General features: G+C 39.6%; 1 protein-coding gene across 1 annotated transcript; it reads right to left on the bottom strand.

The window, feature by feature from the left end:
* Positions 1–862: 862 nt before the first annotated feature.
* Positions 863–4,032, bottom strand: LOC118558998 (ladderlectin-like). The gene is made up of 6 exons (XM_036129651.1): positions 3,942–4,032; positions 3,761–3,853; positions 2,997–3,103; positions 2,752–2,886; positions 2,556–2,667; positions 863–1,152 (listed from the first exon to the last, which is right to left on the bottom strand). Exons 2-6 carry the CDS (start codon positions 3,819–3,821, stop codon positions 1,085–1,087), a joined length of 483 nt encoding a protein of 160 aa, XP_035985544.1. The 5' UTR covers positions 3,822–3,853; positions 3,942–4,032; the 3' UTR covers positions 863–1,084.
* Positions 4,033–18,318: the final 14,286 nt, after the last annotated feature.

Consider the following 18,318-nt stretch of genomic DNA (forward strand, 5'->3'; position numbering starts at 1 on the left):
CTTTGGTTATCATGATGTGCTTTTTTATGCAAAAGTAAAGTAGTATAAGTAGTAAAGTAAAGTATAAAATGCCTTTTGTTCAATTGGTGACTAAATTAAATACTTAAATTATCTCTTTTATAAGCTGTCTGAAAAGCTGATTAATTGCGATTGATTTTATAACAGATTTGCAATTAATTAATTATTTTGTATTAATCGATTAGAAGCCCCATAAAAAATATTATTCTCTAGAGCATGCTCTATGAACACTTGGAAATATTGGAAAATGTTTTTGATTATTTCTGCCAGTTCGTTTGATCACTCTGTCACTAAAATATTATATCAGAAACATAGATGTCTTTTCAAATAATTGTATGCCTTGTTTTAGTAAGGTATCTATTTTAGATTATTATCATAATAATCACTAAATGATAAAGCCAGATGGAATCTGGCATTATATTTGCATTCTCAACAAATGTAAATTATTTGGTGGAAATGTGAGATGCAAGAAATGTTTTAGGAAAAAACACAAAATAAAATCAAAGTAGCAACAATAAGCTCATGTTTATACTGGTAACATAGTAAAGATTAACCTAACATAAGTCACTGAGAGACTCGATAGACGTAGGTCAAGTCAGCGTTGTTTACCCATGTAAGTGAAAAATATGACTGTAAATGTTTCAAACACAGCCATATTAAACATATTTAAATCAAATGGAGAGTGTACATGTGAAAGAGAATGGTGTTGTTAGACTGAACTTTGGTTTTAAGTGCAAAGGTGAAAAAAGAAACAAAAGGTAAACATTAAAAAATCCAAGGCGGGGAACTAACCACACGCAGTCTTCTTTTTAATGCTTCAAAGGTTTATTTTCACAAGGCCAAAGAAAACAGGAACGTTTTTTGATTATATGATACTATTTAATTAAAGAGAAAAAATCCACTTGCTGTTTATTTCTGGCCTAGTTGCATTAAAGAGAAATTGAAGCAAAGAAGCAGAAAGAGATTTTTGGATATCTATGATGATGGAAAAAGTCGAGTTAACAGAAACACAACAAGGATCCTCCACTAGATACTGTTTTAAGCATCTGGGTGAACGTCTGAATCATCAGACTTCCTTGGCGCAGACGGAAGGAAGACGGACAGAACAGATGTAGTCATCCCAGCACTTTTCATCTATAGGAGCAAAAGGAAAACAGTCAACATCACAGAAACAAAACCCTGAAGAGGTCTACACAGTATCATAATTATGGTAAAAGTTAATATAGTGAAACGTCTTATCCCTAAAATAGTCTGTATAAGATCCTGCCGTTAGTCCAGTAAATATGTCTATGGTAGCAACTTATCACCTAAGAGTCCTTTTGTCAACTATAAAACACACTCATATTGGATATGAGTTGGCTGACTGACATGCTGTCAGTCAGCCAACTGCCAAATGTATGCTGACGACACAGTAATTTATGCATCAGCTAAGACACCGACTATCGTTGCACAGACCCTTACCAAGGAAATGAAGAGTGTATCAATATGGCTTAAAGAAAATAATCTGACGCTTAATGCCAAAAAGACGGTATCTATGTGCTTCTCAATAAGAGGGAAAGCAAAATGTACCATTAAATTAGATCAAGAAGCGATAGAGGAAGTTGAGGAATTTAGATTTTTAGGCATTATTCTGGATTCCCAACTTAAATTTAATAAACACATTAATAAATTCTGTAAGACTGTCCGGATAAATCTAAACTGTTTTAGAATGATGAGGCAGCATATACCTGTTAAAGCAGCTTTGTTGTTCTTGCATGCCATGATATTTTCTCATTTATCTTATTGTGTTACTGTATGGGGTCAAGCCTCCCAGACAACAGTTAAACCTATTTTATCACTATACAAACAAGCATTGAAAATTATGGATCAGAAACCAAATAGGTGGCATCACTGTTTGATTGTACAGAAATATAAGCTTTTAGATTTTGATAGTTTTATTAAGTTTTCTTTTCTTAAGATGATTTTTAAATGCACAAACAATATAGCTCCAGCCGTACTCTGTCCTTTTGTGACAAAAATAAATACACGGAGATTTAACAATAGGAGAGCAGCGGGTGGCAACTGTGTAGCAGAGGGGCGCAAAACTACTTTTGGACAGTCAAGTTTCTCAGTGGCAGGGATCCGTTTTTGGAATGATTTACCAACAGAAATAAAAATAGAAACTGACCTGAAAACATTTAATAGAAAGGTGAAACATTGGCTGAAAGAAAATCAAATATGTGAACATTGAGTCATTATGATGGTGTTGTTTTGTGTAATGTTGTTAGGATGTGTAAAATGTTAATGGTTGTCTTTTATAATGTATTTTATATATGATTGTGCAATGTGAGCTACGTTTTAGGAAAATGTATTTTATAAAGGCCTGACTGGGGACTGGGGTTGCAAATTAGCCTAGAGGCTAGAAACCTTTCATGCAACACATTTATACATTTTGTTATGGCTCTGCCTATTACAATTATGAATGTAATAATGTGCGCTGCATTGTCCCTGACAAATAAACTACTAAAAAAAAAAAAAAAAAAAAAATTCTCTTTCACCTGAATAGTTCATCTGCAAACAGTGCTGGTATCCTCCATCATTATTAGGCTCTCCATGACACCAGTTTGTATAGTGCAGAGGGCTTCCATCACTCCACAGCCAAACGCTCGTCTGAAAGAAAGAATTCAGTAAATGACACGTTTCATTCAGTGTTTCGCAAAATACTTCATACATACACTGTACTGTTGAAAATACCTCCTGTGCATTAGTGCCTCCAATCCATGTCACTTCGGATCTGTAAGTTGCCGTAGTTATCAGAGACTGAACCTGATGGTACTCGTCCAAGTCATGAACTGATGCCAGGTTTGCCCCCATGGACAGACAGTATCTCTACAGACAAACACCATGGTGTGGAGAATTAGTAGCTGAGTGTTGTTAATAAAGAATATTGAAATAAGAGAGATTAACAGAAGATAAAGCACAGTGTTGATAGAAATCACCTCAGCTCTAGCCCAAGACATGCGTCTGGGAACATAGCGAAAGCAGCGATTGTTGATTGGAGACCAGCCGGGAGGACAAGAAGATCTCTGGACCAAGTCAACTTCTTCTGATGACAAATGGATGGAGAGTCTCGGTCAAAGATGCTGTAGCCACCAATACTTTGATAATACCTTTATTTAATATTACAGGTTATAACACCAAGATGAGACAAAATCAAAGGTATTAAAAAACATAACAGTACAGTGTCACTTCATGAGATGTTTATTTAAATATTTAATTCCTGGTTTGTCTCAATCATTAATGAGGCAACCTAATTTGTTTTGTGTAAATTGTTACTCAATTGAAGCAAAGCGCCCTCTGGTGGTGATATGCTGGACTGCTAACTAGAAGCTTATAGTAGGGTAAAAGGTTTGCTCACTTAATCACAATGAGCAAAAAAAAAAAAAAAACAGTGAATACTTTGCATGTAGTTCAAAAGGACCAGGAATACAGTTTAAGATTAATTATCTACTTCATTATCTCAAGAAAAAGTATGTTTTTATTTTTGATGCTACAAGGAGACATAAATGTTCTATTAATTATGGATTAGTTAGGGCTACTAACGCGCAAGCTGAGGAAATATAACAATGACAAAACAGACCCACTGATCTTGATCAGTTGAGCCATCATCTGGTTCAGCTGTGGACATTATAAACAGGAGTTAGTGAGATTCTTTGTGTGTCTTAGTCTTGCTACATAAGTTGAATACTTAATAAATGCTCACGGTCAGCTCTGGTCTGAGCCATCACAGAGAAAACCAGGACACACACAGCCAGCAGCTTCATGATGAGGTGATGAGATGATGCAGATTTGAAAGCTGAAATCAAGTCAAAATAAAGCAAACATGTTAAGAACATTCAGTCTCATAATGTTGAAAAAGATAAGCAGAAATGTAATCAGCCAACCTAATGCAGAAGGATCTGTTTCCTGAATCAGCCAGCACCAGCTTGCCTTCACTATGGAATCACAGGCTACTTATAGAGATTCTAAACATGCCATCATCCACAAAATGGGGAAATTCTGCAGAATTTCCCTCCTTGACCAGAGCTGGGTCCAAGAGTATGTCATAATTCACCACATGGAGCAAAACCCACAACTAGTCTTTTGTGCCTCTCCTTGTGAAACTTGCACTAAGAAGGGTTTGTCAAGGCTTTTACAACAAGAGGTTGTTCTAGGTGACAGTCTGATTATTTTATCAGACAGACCTTTTTGGATAGTAACACGTTAAGGGACACTAAAGGCTTTAAACGAGATACAAGAATGTTGCGGGTTATTTGTTGTACCCTTTTTCCGACTGTTGAAATCCTAATGTGTTGTTTAGACGTTTATGTAAATTGTCCCTTTAAAGAGAATTTGAAGGGAAAAAATTAGTTTCTTGTGCCTGACACTTTTGTGTGCTTTCCAGGGGCAGGGCAATCAAACTTTTTTACAGCAGCAGGCCACACACTATCAGGTAGGAGGGTGCACTTATGCCGGTGCCCGAGTCCCAGAGGGGAGAATTTTGAAAAATACAGTCTCCCTGATGTATTTTGGAAGCTTTCAAGACAGGTGATTATTTAAAGAATAGAGTCAGAGTGCATGTTTTAAATTGAATAAAAGGCAAAAAAAATAAAATAAGTGAATCATTAGTTCTTTAAAAACAACCTTTGTTTTTTTTAATTATTATTCTTAAAACATTATTTTTTCACATGATGTTATCATCATGTTTTAACAAGGTAAGGTAATCTCCATTTGCATAAAATTAGTTGAATTTGAATTACTAGCACCATATAAAACAGATCAGATTAGGTATAAGACAACTTACTAACTTCAATCAGAACACCAACAATGTTTTGATCCGGGTTTTTCGCGCATGCGCGCAGGACTGGAAGGCAAAAGGCGAACACAATGGTGAACGAAAACAAAGAAAAAGGCGAGTTCTTGACGTATTTTTGTTCTTTAAATAATGTATCACAAGATCGTTATAAGAGTAAATTGATTGTTGATGGTATCCGATTGCCAGATCCGTCCAGCAAAATCCTGAAGGGACGGAGCGAGTCTGTGAAATGCTGGCCAAGTGTCCCGTATACAGCTACCTTATAAACACGGCAGGCCAGTACACACGAGAGAGCACGAAAGACATGAAATGACTGGACTACTGCTACAATTATTTCATATCATGAGATGTTCAGACATGTTTGTGTAACATCCGAAAGCGCAGTCAGACACAGACAGCGCCTCAGCAAAGAGGAAGACCCGCCACCGGTAGGTTAAAAAAAAACATTGTTCACAAAGGGTTATTTTGGTGTTTTTGTCTTATTAATCCTTTTCACAGACTCATGCCAGAGGGTTTGCATACATTGTACATGTACGTATATTATTACGAAATGAACGTTTACGTCTTGACTTAAGTATATATCCTAATTTTTAATTTATATAATGAATTAAGTAGAACAATGACCAGTGCAAAATTAAGTTGTATTGACCGGAGATGAAGTGTAGACTGCAAATTCTGTCGTTCTGTTGGAATGCTTCTGTGTGCAACCGGGAGCACAAGTTGTAGGCATTGTTTAGATTCCAAAAATAAACTAAAGGTAAGCTCTAATTCACCTATTTTGTCATGGTAGTAGACGAGAACAGTACTGTTTTTGCCTACCAGCAAGACCCGGATGTAGTGCGGATGTAGCTCGTGACGTCACGCGTGAATTCGTCTATAATCTGGGAAATGTAGGCGCCGGCAAGAGCTGCTATAAACGGCGATTTGCTGCCGTTGACCGGCTACTTATGACTGCCCTGCCAGGGGCCTTTTCCCTCCCTGCTTTATAGGTCCTTTTGAGTTTTTATTTACACCCTTCCATGGTCCTTCTGTGTTTACGAGTAACCATCACTCAGAATCGGAAACAAGTTTATTGCCAAGTAGGTTTGCACTTACAAGGAATTTGACTTGGTGTTGATGGTGCAGACAAAATATATATATCATTGCTCAGTGTGAACGACCATCTGCTGCAACCGACTGAGGGTTAGAGAAGACAGAGCAGAGACACCAAAAGCACAAAAGCACACATTGATCCAGGAGTACTTTCTATACTAGATGGTAATAGTGGATGATCTGCCTCCTCTGGATGATGTCACAACTAACAGAACGCCAGACCAGGTGTACTTTCTATGATGAGAAAAAATGACAGAGAACAAAAAGTTAAAATATGAAATAAAAACAAACAATGTAAATTGGAGAGCAGTAGGAGAACTCATCAGGGTGTGAGAAATAGACCCTGATGTCATCCAGCAGCCTAAGCCTATAGCAGCATAACTATAGAGGTAGCTCAGGGTAACATGAGCCACTCTGACTATAAGCTTTGTCAAAATGGAAAGATAAACCCCAGTGAATTACCTTAAAAATGCATCAGAAGATTAAAGCCAAACCTTCTCCATTACCCCAACAATCTTTATTACTTACCAACAACAGAACCTAGCTTTGTGATCTCCATTCAGGCCAAAGGCTAAATGATTTACCTCAGCTGTCGGTGCAACAACCACTTCCTGTTTGAATTGCTCAACTCACCATACAAACATAACACCACAGCTGTCGAAGTTTAAAATCTGAATTATGGGACCTCCTCTGACTTACAGATTTATGGTAAACTTACTACCAATCCAACAGTCCCATCTCAGCTGTAAGTTATTATACTTATTATTTAGAGGAATAAAGATGTCACAATACAAAGGAAACATTTAAATCTAGCTTAAAGAACAGTTTTTGCCAGTTTATTTTGTTACATATGGTTACATCCTTCATTGACTATAAAATATTACATACTTTTGAACAGGAAGTTTATTTCTCAGGCAGTGATTGGGAGATTTGGTCTTAAATTATCCAGTTCACAGATGAGGCACATCTTTTTAGTAAAGATGAAAAGGTGGCTCTTTAGTCTTTGCAGCCTTTATGAGTCCGAACCCTTGCCAACTGGTCTGTATACAACCACAGTAGAGTATACAGAGGAGTGCACCCTCTTGAGATCACCTGTAAAAAATATCAGTTATTGGTTAGAAAAATACTTAATAAGTAGATTAGCTGCACAAGGTAATTTAAATGCAAAATATTAATCACAATAACACTGCTCTTTTGACATACTCTGTCATTTAATTTTAATAAATAAGTTTTGCTTGTTTTCCATCTTGATTTGGACTAAACTTAGTTACGGCTTACAATAAAAAGTAGGATTTCTTAAGGCTTAACATGGACAGTTTTCATATTTCACTACGTCAACAACAGACAAGGTAAAAGTAAGTAATGTCTGACCTTGGTGGTTTCTCCACAGACGGAAAATCATCACTAAGAAAAGTGAGACGCTGGAGACCATCATGGAAAGCACAACGTTTCCATCGAGAGGACGAGGCAACTGTGGATTTTCTGCGTCTGAACAAAAAAAAAAAATAGTTTAGAGACAACTTAGCATAGTGAGACAGAAATTAATAATGGTAGTTTCTGCTAAATTTCTTAGTAAGAGTAGAAAATACAAAAATCTGTTCAATAATCTTTCATTAGGAGAAACATCTTCATGAAACAGTAAAAAAAAAAGTCCAATTGCCTTTTGATATGTTAGTATTAAACAGCCTCCAGACAACACCTGGAACACTTATTCTGTCTAGAACGTGAGGTGGAGGATCAATCTTTTAACATTCAGTATTGAGAAGTAAAACTAAATTTCAATATGCCATTCTAATAAAATGGTCTTTGTGCACCACACACAACTCTGTGCTTGGCTCTGCTGCTGCAAAAGAATGAAGCTGCGTCCTCTGTTGCAAACCCAGTTACATAATGAACGAGGCTGGATGACAGAGTCAAACCAACGTGATCTTTCTCCTATTAGACAAACAGTGTTCAAACAATCACATAGCCTGCAATACAACTGGAGAACCTTGGTAGGAAAATCAAACAATAACTGACTTCCCAGACTTATTGAATAAGGAAACGGTGACGTGGTCAAGTTCCAGCACTTAACTGAGAAACAGTGCAGAGATCACATAGATGAAAGTAATCGTATCCAACGGTCCCACTGCAGCCTTCATCTGCCCTTTGTGGTTCACATATGACCATGACAGACATAAAGTTCTCCCAAATCCACTCTTAAACTTATTTCTTTCTACTGAAGCCTTCCACTTCTTCTCGCAAACTTGTACCGAGTTAATTTCTTGTGACTGTCAGCCAAGTTCAAAGTCTACGTTGAGAGCACGGAGCTACAAAGAGCGGCTAACACCGAAACAACCGCAAATCAGATACATAAGCACTAGAAGTGTGCATGCACAGCCTCCAAGCAGAAACTAACAAGGAACCAGCATGCACACTGCCATTATGTGAGCGTCAGAATTATATGCATGTGAAATAATCAATAAATAAGGTGAATCCCCCCCCAGATGGAAGGACCATTTTACCCTGAATAACAACATGCTGCTCTGCCAGTGTCAGAGCCATTCACAGCTTCTTGCATGTCAGTTTTACATTAAGGTAAAGCAGAGTAGTTAGCTGCCCTTTCCTTGCTGCCTTTTCAATTTACATTTGGCAGAAGAAAAAAAGGCGTACACTACAGGTAGATAAACGTTGGAATGGAGAATGAGGAAATAACAGCACATCTTGCAATGCAACAGAATAAACCAGCGGAGGATACAGACAAATCCGATTCTTGAATGGCTGGAGGAAAAATTGATAGGTGTGGGTGTATTTAGCATGATGGCTGAATGAGTTTGATAGAGTGAGTTTGAATCATTGGTGAAGCAAAGAGACTTTAGCAAAAGATCAGAGCTGGTAAATTTAAAAAAAAAAAACAGCTATCAAACAAGAGAAGCGATAAACAGAGAACACAAGAACAAACTTGTCAACTGAACACCATAACCTAACACCTAAAGATGGAACATAGGGTCAACGATAGAAACCAACACATCCAGTTCCACCCACAGTCTCTAGGTGTCACAAATTGGAGATGCAAGTTTGTCTGGTGCCTTCAAGGGGAAATTCAAAAGTTTGGGCTTCTCACCTTTATTCAGGGTTAGACAAAAAATCTAAAAGCAGGTGTAGATGTTATCAAACCTTTTGATTTCAAACTAGAATCAATCCAGTTTTAGCTTACAGATCAAATGACAATTAATCTATCCTTCAATTATTGCAGTCAAATGCTGTAATCCATTCACACCCTGACGGTGGAGTTAGTAGCCACAGCTGCCCTGGAGCAGACTGAGGCTGAGGTGAGGCTGCCATTCATCGGCGCCACCTCTGACCAACGCAAGCAGGCAATTTGGGTGAATTGTCTTGCCCTAGAACATAACAACAAAGACGATCAAATCGGGAGATCAAACCAGCAACCCACCAATTGCAGGACAAACTCCCTAACTCCTGCACGAGTGTCTCCCCTGTAAATAAAGGGATAGAAGCCTCGGGCAAAGTAATTTTGCATTCTTTGGCTCTATTTGAAAAAAAACACACTAACCTTGACTTGCATCTTTTCTGGGTGCAATGATCATTAATAAAATCCATAATTAAAGGCATACTATGCAACATTCATTAATTAATGTGTTCCATACCGTTTTGGATAATTAAATGAGTAATTTCAGGTAAAACAAAGGTTTTCTCGGCCGCCCTGGTGGTCTGTGGGGGAAATACCGTACTTACAATTGCAGGAGCCCTCGGCCCCCACCCACAGGCTCAGAAGTCTGGTGCATCGCGAAAATCTGTCTTGCTTTACGGCCAGTGAAAGGCATGCTCGTTGCTAGCGTAGTGGCGATATTTGTGCAGTTATCATGGCGGAACCAGGGAGAAAACAGCGAAAGCCCATGTCGGAGCAGGCAAGACAGAAGGAAAAGGGCTCTGGACAGAGAGAGGAGTCGTACACGGGTGAACATCGGGCAAGCTTTTTCCGAATGGCGAGAGCTAAAAGAAAAAGAAGGCTGCAAGGCTGACGCGGACCTTGCGTTTCTGCTGATGCGATTGTAAGTAACATTGGAATGGTTTCTCTCTCTCTGTGTGCATGTTCATACTTTCACTGTCTTAGTCATTGTTTGTACTGCCGTTTTTTCGACTTTTCGTTGCGTTCGACTGTCTGCTAAGCTCAAAACAACCGCGCCTGGCTTGACAGAGAAACCAGAACAGGTGAGCATCTTTATGACAGTGCACTTTTACTTTCACCCTCTGGGGGGAGCCTCGCTGGAAAATCAACCCCGGTTGCATAGTATACCTTTAATAAAAAGTTTAAGAGCAAAAACAGATATTATATACATGCTTTCACAATATAAAGTCAAGCATCTTTGTTCCAGTTCAGACATGACTTCAACATAGCAAGACCAAGTGTCCAAGGGACCAAGTACTCCACTCACACCAAGCAATAGCTTCTAATGACCCAGGACAGTGACGGGTGGGTCACTGATTTGCATCTGACTAACAATGAGCCTAGGAGGATGGGCCTCCATGTCCTTAAAAACAGCAGTGCACCAACTACAGATTGCTCATATACAAGCCACCACCAAACATTTTCAGAAAGAACTGAGCGAAAGTCCGGTTTCCTCCGATTTAAGCCTGTTTGCAATCAAGCATAAATATATCTGTTGGTTTTATATATATATTTATCTGTTTATATATTTTTATGTACATACAAAAAACAAACCATTCATAAAGAAATAAATATATATATTAACCTTTTCCTGGTCCACCAACAGCCAGCCAGCTTTCTGAAGAGTCCCCGACTCCTGAAATGCTGCAGTTGTAGAAACCTTCATCGGACCTGGAGACTTTCTGAAGGGTCAGGACATTTTCATAGTTGGTACTGAGGAGGACGCCATCTTTGTAAAAGTCAGCTATTTCCGTCTGCTCATTGTTCTTGTTAACACAACGAAGAGTCACGTCAGACCCTTCCTCTACTGGTTGGGCAGTAAATTCAAGGATCACAGAACCATCTGAGGAATATAATAATAGTAAAATAATTTACCACCACTTTCTGCTGATATATAGGATTTTATGATATATTATTTGGCATTTGTTTAAGATATATTATTTTATTTTATTTTTTTTTAATTTCAAGAAATCTTTCTGCAGTCTTACCTGTAACAGAGATGTTAAGAGCTTGGCTTCGTTCCCCCTCATCATTTTCACACCAGTATTCTCCACTGTGTCTTTCAAAGGTATGATTAATCCTGCAGGATGGAGCTGGGATGCTGCAGTCCTCTGATTTATTTGTTGAACTCAGTTCATGAAGTTTTCTCACCACTCTCCATGCATTTATGTTTTCGTCCCCCCCACAGCTTATGAAGAAAGACTCATACTCAAAGAACTGAAGTTTGTCAGGAGAGATAATTGGAAAATCTGAGATGGTAGAAGATAATATGAATACATTAATGAAGTACAATACAGACAGCAATCTGCATATTTAAAAACAACAACAGTAATGCAATCCTATTTTATCAGCAGCTAGTGAAGCAGTTTGTAAATAGACATATAAAAAAACATTTTCCAACCCACCGGTCTTCTGAAAAGTGCAACTCTGATCAGGTAATGTTGACAGCAAGAGAAACTCAATCATCACTGCAAAAGCATAATTTTCGCTGTGAATCCAAACTCATAATGTACAAAAATGACTAAAAGAATACAAATAAAACAACTTACATATTTGGATGTAGAGAGCTGTGACCTCCATGATTGATGCTAAATACTGACTGACAGGTACTCAGTCTCACCAGGGTCCAATGCAGCTCTGAACTTCCTCTTCCTGTCTGGGTTATCACTGATGTTGACAAAGCAGGAGGCAGACATGTACTGACTTCAATGTAATGTAGATAGATACTGTCTGTTTTTACAAGTAAGAGTCTTTTAATTCAAAGACACATGGTTGAAGTATTGGAGCTTTTCCTGAGATGGAACCTAAAGTCTGTGCTAATAATGATGTGAGCAGTTTATCCTCTGCTCTTAAATACTTAAAACTCTGCTCATCTCTACCCTCCATAGTCTTTTTATCTGTTAGTTGACTCAGTCAGATATATTTTGCACTTTGGAAGTCTGAAAATGCTGTGTTGCATGGTGGCAACATTTCCTTGTCCTAGCCTTGCTTGTCACTGAACATTTAACCTTTAAATTGTTGTATCTATTGGAAAGATAAGTTTATTTATATTATTATTTCTAGACTTTTAGGTACAGTGGACGACCTTTCTCTGCTTTGAGTTTCAGGGATCATATCTATTGGTTGTCCCACATGCCAGTCATTCTGAAGCGCTCACGTAACGCCAGTGTGCGTGCTTATTCCTTGCAAATTTCCGCAGGCTGGCTGCGTACTTCTAGTGTTTATGTTTCTGGTTAGCTTCGGTGTTAGCCATTCATTGTAGCTTTGCTGCTTTGAACGTAAACTTTGAAAATGGCTGAAAGTCGTAAGAAGCAGACTTTCTCACAAGCTTAAGAGACGAAGAGGAAGGCTTCAGAAGAAAGAAATAAGACCAGATTGGATTTGGGAGATTTTATTATGCGATCCCCTTGAGGAGCGGAATAGTCAGGCGTGCATGGGGTACCACTCTTGTCATTTATCGGCGCTCAGGATGCATGACAGGTTGCAGCAGGAACTTGCAACAATTTTACAACTAATACCAATCCATCCCTTATCCTAACACTCAAACCTAAACAAACACTAGTATACATGTTACCATAGTCAAGTCAAGACACGGTCCTCTCTTTGTGTTAAACAAGAATGTGTGTGTGTGTGTGTGTGTGTGTGAGTGAGTGAGTGAGTGAGTGAGTGAGTGAGTGAGTGAGTGAGTGAGTGAGAGACAGACAGACAGAACCACAAAGACTTTTTGTGAACCTGCTTTGCTTTAGTAAATAGCGAATAAGAGTGTGTCATCAGTAATAAACAATATGGTATGCAAGAGACTAAAAACTATGTATAAACAGAGAAAATCAGCCCCAAAGTCATTGTTTCCAGTTCTGTAATATGTAGGTAAAGTTTTCAATGCATTATAACTTAAGACAGAAATGTTCTAGCATTGTCTAAAAGAACATAAGAACATACTGAGCTCAGTTTAGCACTATAGCTTTCCTCTTCTAAGGGCAAGAAAAGAAGGTTTGTTCTTCTTCTGATCAATACTATGCAGTGGTTGCCATAGAAAACTTTGACCCTGACAGAGTAAAAATGACAACATTCATTAGAAAACCACTAAAGTTTAAGATTTTGTTTTAGCTCTTCTTCTCTTAACTCCAGCAGCTTGTTGCCTACATTTCTGACTTTATTAAGTTAAAGAAATGCTTTCTTAAAGCTGGTATTTGTGTAGAACATGATGCAGATGTTCGTTAACCTTAAGCTGCAGTAGGGGTGCGCGATATGAAGAAAATCTAATATCCCAATATCTTTGGGCTATATCACGATACACGACATATATCGCAATATGTTCAAATAACCCTCCACACGCCTCCAACCACCAGCCCTCCAGAGACCTACCATCTCCCCCTACCGCCACACTCAACAACCCCCGACCCATCCACACCTTCGGTCCTGCCTTCCTCCCCCCTCACAGTCACACCAATGCAGGTGAGAGGGCAGCTAATGAGGCTGAAACAGAGGAAAGCCTCAGGACCGGACGGCATCCCCCCCAGGCAGCTGAGGACCTGTGCAGATGAGCTCTGTGAGGTCCTCAGCTACATCTACAACCTGAGCCTCAGCCTGGGGGTGGTGCCCACCCTGTGGAAGACCTCCTGTGTGGTACCGGTTCCCAAAACACCGCACGCCAGGGACCCGGCCATATTCAAACCAGTCACCCTGACCTCCCACCTGATGTAAACCATGGAGCGCCTCATCCTAGCTCACCTGCGCACCGTGGTGAGCACCACCCTGGACCTGCTGCAGTTTGCCTACCGGCCCAACATCGGAGTAGAGGATGCCATCATCTACATGTTGCAGCAGGCGCTCGCCCACCTGGAGACCACGGGGAGCGCTGTGAGAGTCATGTTCTTTGACTTCTCCAGCGCTTTCAACACCATCAGACCGGTCCTGCTGAGGGGGAAGCTGGAGTGCTGGGGTGGACAAACACCTAGCTGACTGGACCATGGACTACCTCACTGACCGCCCTCAGTACGTGCGGCTGCACGGCTGTCAGTCAGAGATGGCACTCTGCAGCACCGGGGCCCCCCAGGGCACCGTTCTTTCTCCATTTCTTTTCACCCTCTACAGCTCGGACTTCATCTACAGCTGCCACCTTCAGAAGTTCTCTGATGACTTGGCCATTGACTTTGTGGAGTGGTGTGAGAAAAAACATCTGTGCTTAAACACCAGTAAGACCAAGGAGATGGTGATGGACTTCAGGAGAAGACCCCCACCTCACTCACCTGTGAACATCCAGGGGCAGGACATAGAAACTGTGGAGAGTTTCAAATACCTGGGTGTTCATGTCAACAATAAACTGGACTGGACTCATAACACCGACGCTCTGTATAAGAAGGGCCAGAGCCGCCTCCAACTCCTCAGGAGGCTGAGGTCCTTTGGAGTGAGCAGGCCCCTGCTTAAGACCTTCTATGACTCTGTGGTGGCCTCATCCCTCCTCTATGCTGTCGTCTGCTGGGCTCCAGGCAGCGCAGAGCAGGACAGAAAGAAGGTGAATAAACTGGTGAGGAAGGTCACTTCTGTCCTGGGCTGCACTCTGGACTTAGTGGAGGAAGTGACTGAGAGGAGGGTGTTGTCCAAGTTCACATCCATCATGGACAACACCTTCCACTCCCTGCACCAGACTGTAGAGGAACTGAGCAGCTCTTTTAGTGCCAGACTTAGACATTCTGTCTGTAAAAAGGAGCGTTACCGCAGGTCATTCATTCCTGCTGCCGTCAGATTATACAATGCTGCACTATAGCTGTAACCATAACTGTAATTATAACTGTAATCACAACTGTAACTATAACTGTAATAACCAACGTGCAATAACTAATGGGCAATTCTTTTTAATACACTGTGCAATAATCCGGAAAGAAGTGACTTCTGCTGCTATTACACCTGAATATATGTCAATACACATGCATATAAGCCACAGTGAATGTACAGAAGACATCATCTGCCTTATTTCTTTTTGTATTTTTATTCTTATTTTCTTATCTACTTCTTTTTGATCCACTGTATAAACGAGGACACACTGTATATACCTGATGCACCTTGTCCTACTTTTGGCACCTTCTTCTGATTACTGATTACTGAGCTGATGTGACATGTGCGATCAATAAAGCCTATCTTATCTTATCTTATTTTATCTTAACCTTGAATAACAAGTGTTTTAAGCCAAATAGCGACTAAAGTTGCATTGGTATATCTCATATTAACGTGTCAATTTTTTTTTGTTTGAAAATCTTTTTGCAAAATAAAAATGAATTTAAAATGTTTTATTGTAGCCATTTTTTTCCACCACAGCGGCACATAGAAGCTTTTCACAAATTACAATATTGTCACATTAAAGCTCTTTCATGGTTAACACTGGACCTTAAAAAAACAGAACATCCAGGCGGCCAAAAGGAACACCAAGGAAAAATCTGACATAAAATACACCTGAAATAAAAGGTATCATAAAAATGTGACAATCCCAAAAACAAAAGCTTGTATTGTGACTATAAAATCAACTGACCACTCGCAGCTACATATTCAGAGCCTCTCAAAAATATTTCCGTTGCTCTTTAGGTGCTGGGAAACTTTAAACAAACGTTTTTTTTTTCTGTCATGTGGGACTTAGCAAAAGAAGATGCCAGTTTCTACAGATTTACGGCTGGTTTAATTAAAGTTCCCTTCGGTGTGTGTGTGTGTGTGTGTGTGTGTGTGTGTGGGGAGGGGGGGGGTCGACACGCAGAGTTTACAAGAGTCTTCATTTTGCACTGGATGACGTTTTAGGTGGAACAAATTTGCGCTACTGCTACCTTTTGTGGCAATGGTGCTACGGCATGTTGTGCAAATTATCGCGTTTTGTTCGACATCCTTCGACTGCCTGAAACTTCCGCTGTCGCCATAGTTCTCGCTGTCTCGTCAACGTTAAGTAAGCACACGGGTTTGTTGTTGTATGCGCGCGTCACAGACTTGTTATCAGTGTATCAACCATCCAGACCACTCAGGTCTTCTAGCTCCAGCCTGCTCTGCATACCCAGAACCAGAACCAAACATGGAGAAGCAGCATTTAGTTCCTATGCTCCACTGATCTGGAACAAACTTCCAGAAAACTGTAAAAATGCTGAAAGCCTGAGTTCTTTTAAATCAAGATTAAAAACACATTTGTTTAAAAGTGCCTTTGAATGTTCTAGTTAAACTGTTTTAATGTTCTTTTTTGTTTCTACATTCTATCCCTACTTACTTTTATTCCTATATTTTAATCATGTAAAGCACTTTGCATTGCCTCTGTACTGAATTGTGCTATATAAATAAATTTGCCTTGCCTTGCCTTTCTGGTGTGGAGGAGGAGCGAGTGATGCATTCACAGCATGTAGGAAAAACTAAACTCACAGTGAATTAAATACAGAGGCTCAATCTTGCCTTGAAAATTTACACACAATGGTCGCGATAAAGTCATTTTAGTGGAGGAAAACTTGAGATACATCGAGTATACTCGATATATCGCCCACCCCTAAGATGCAGCAGCAACTTTGTGTTTCTATTTTATTTCTGTGTGAGTTCTATTATTGTCTAAACAAGAAAACTGGGGAGGACCGTTCTTGCAGCCTTGGTTTAAGTGTTTGGCTTTTAACTGATGAGGAGAAATTACTCTCATAAGTGCATTAGACACGTAGATCTAGCTGAAAATAATTACATGAGCCTGTGTGTAAAATTGAACTTAAGCCACGGTGTCTGCACCACAGATCTACTCAGTCAAGTTTAATAGGTCGTGATAAAAATACCTTAGCAGCATAGGCCTACGTGACCTTTGTTCAGTTTATTCACAGTGTCACTACCTGGTAAAGACAATATGTAGGAACAGAAAATGTCTGACTCTGGCTTCCTCCCACAGTCCAATAACATGAGTGTGAGGTTATTTGGTCTTTCTAATTTGGCCTCAGGTGTGAGCGTGTGCTGCATGGTTTCTTCCTGTGTGCCTCTGTGTTGCTCTGTAAAGAACTGGCGCCCTGTCCAGCGTGAACCCCACCTGACCACTGGAGACAGACTCGACCTCAACTCATTCAAGCCCATGAGGAGTGAATGTAAAGTTTTGGCTTGGGTTGGTTAGGTATGGAAACAACTCAACTCAACTTTATTTATACAGCACTATAAAATACAACTCAGCTGGCCAAACTGTAAAAAACAACAAGTAATTCAGCAGCGAATGAGAACAGTAAAAACACTGAACACAATAAAAAGTGAACAAAGAGCAGATACAAAAAAACAATAAAACAATAAAACTTCAAAAATCAACATTTCAAACTGGATTAAACCAAAGAGAGAAAATGTGTTTCAAGAGAAGATTTAAAAACAGAAAGTGAGTGGGCCTGCCTGATAAGTAAAGTTAATTTCAGAGTTTTGGTGAGATAACTGAGAAAGCGGCATTACCTCTTTGTGGTATCTTTGTTTTTGGACAGACAAAAAAAAGCCCTGTTAACCTGAGCGAGCCAAAGGGAGCCTGTGGAAGAATCAGGTCTGACAGATCCTGGAGAACAAGGCCTTGAAGACATTTAAAAACAAATACAAAAATTTTAAAATCAATTTGGTTGGCTTATTAGTGTTTTAGCTATGAACAAGGACCTGGTGTAGTTCTAACTGGATAATGGGCAACTATTGTCAGAAAAGTGTTGAAGCATCATCTATAAATTGTCATTGAGGTCAAGAGTTCAGCCATTCTAAACTTTCTGCATCATTTTGATGTATTTTTGATGATCATCTTGTCGGAAAAACAACGGTGAGCATGCATCAACCATATGAGTCAAATTGTCACTTCCCTATGAAAGGATGTTAGTTACTATTAGGATGTCCAGCAATGTCCCCTGGAACCGTAGAGGCACTGCTCTATAAGAAGCCGGCCATCAACATGGATTTTAAATGCCTTATTGAAAAATGTGATGGTGAGAGCGTGTTAGGCATGCGCACTGAGATTTCAGATGTTCATCATTTAAGCAAAATGTCCCCAATATCAATGCACCTCAAGAGGATTTAGCTACTGAACTTTTCTGGTGGAATTAGATATATAGACACAAATGTTTTAAACATAATTATATTGGTAAGAGAATCTATCTTTTTTACAATATTACTCTAAAGATACTGTCCCACTGATTATTGAGAACATAGAGCTCCGACATCCGGTGGGGACAGGCCCCACTGACCCCAAATCCAG

Source organism: Fundulus heteroclitus, unplaced genomic scaffold (genome assembly GCF_011125445.2).
Source record: "Fundulus heteroclitus isolate FHET01 unplaced genomic scaffold, MU-UCD_Fhet_4.1 scaffold_195, whole genome shotgun sequence".
In the NCBI taxonomy this organism is placed as follows: Eukaryota; Metazoa; Chordata; class Actinopteri; order Cyprinodontiformes; family Fundulidae; genus Fundulus; species Fundulus heteroclitus.

What these genes read in the sequence shown, in the direction of transcription:
- LOC118558998 (XM_036129651.1), bottom strand. Translation starts at nt 3,821, where the DNA reads ATGAAGCTGCTGGCTGTGTGTGTCCTGGTTTTCTCTGTGATGGCTCAG. An exon ending in GGCTCAGACCAGAGCTGACC is followed by an intron (nt 3,104 to 3,760) that starts GTGAGCATTTAT and finishes ATTTGTCATCAG; the next exon opens with AAGAAGTTGACTTGGTCCAG. An exon ending in TGTCTTGGGCTAGAGCTGAG is followed by an intron (nt 2,887 to 2,996) that starts GTGATTTCTATC and finishes GTTTGTCTGTAG; the next exon opens with AGATACTGTCTGTCCATGGG.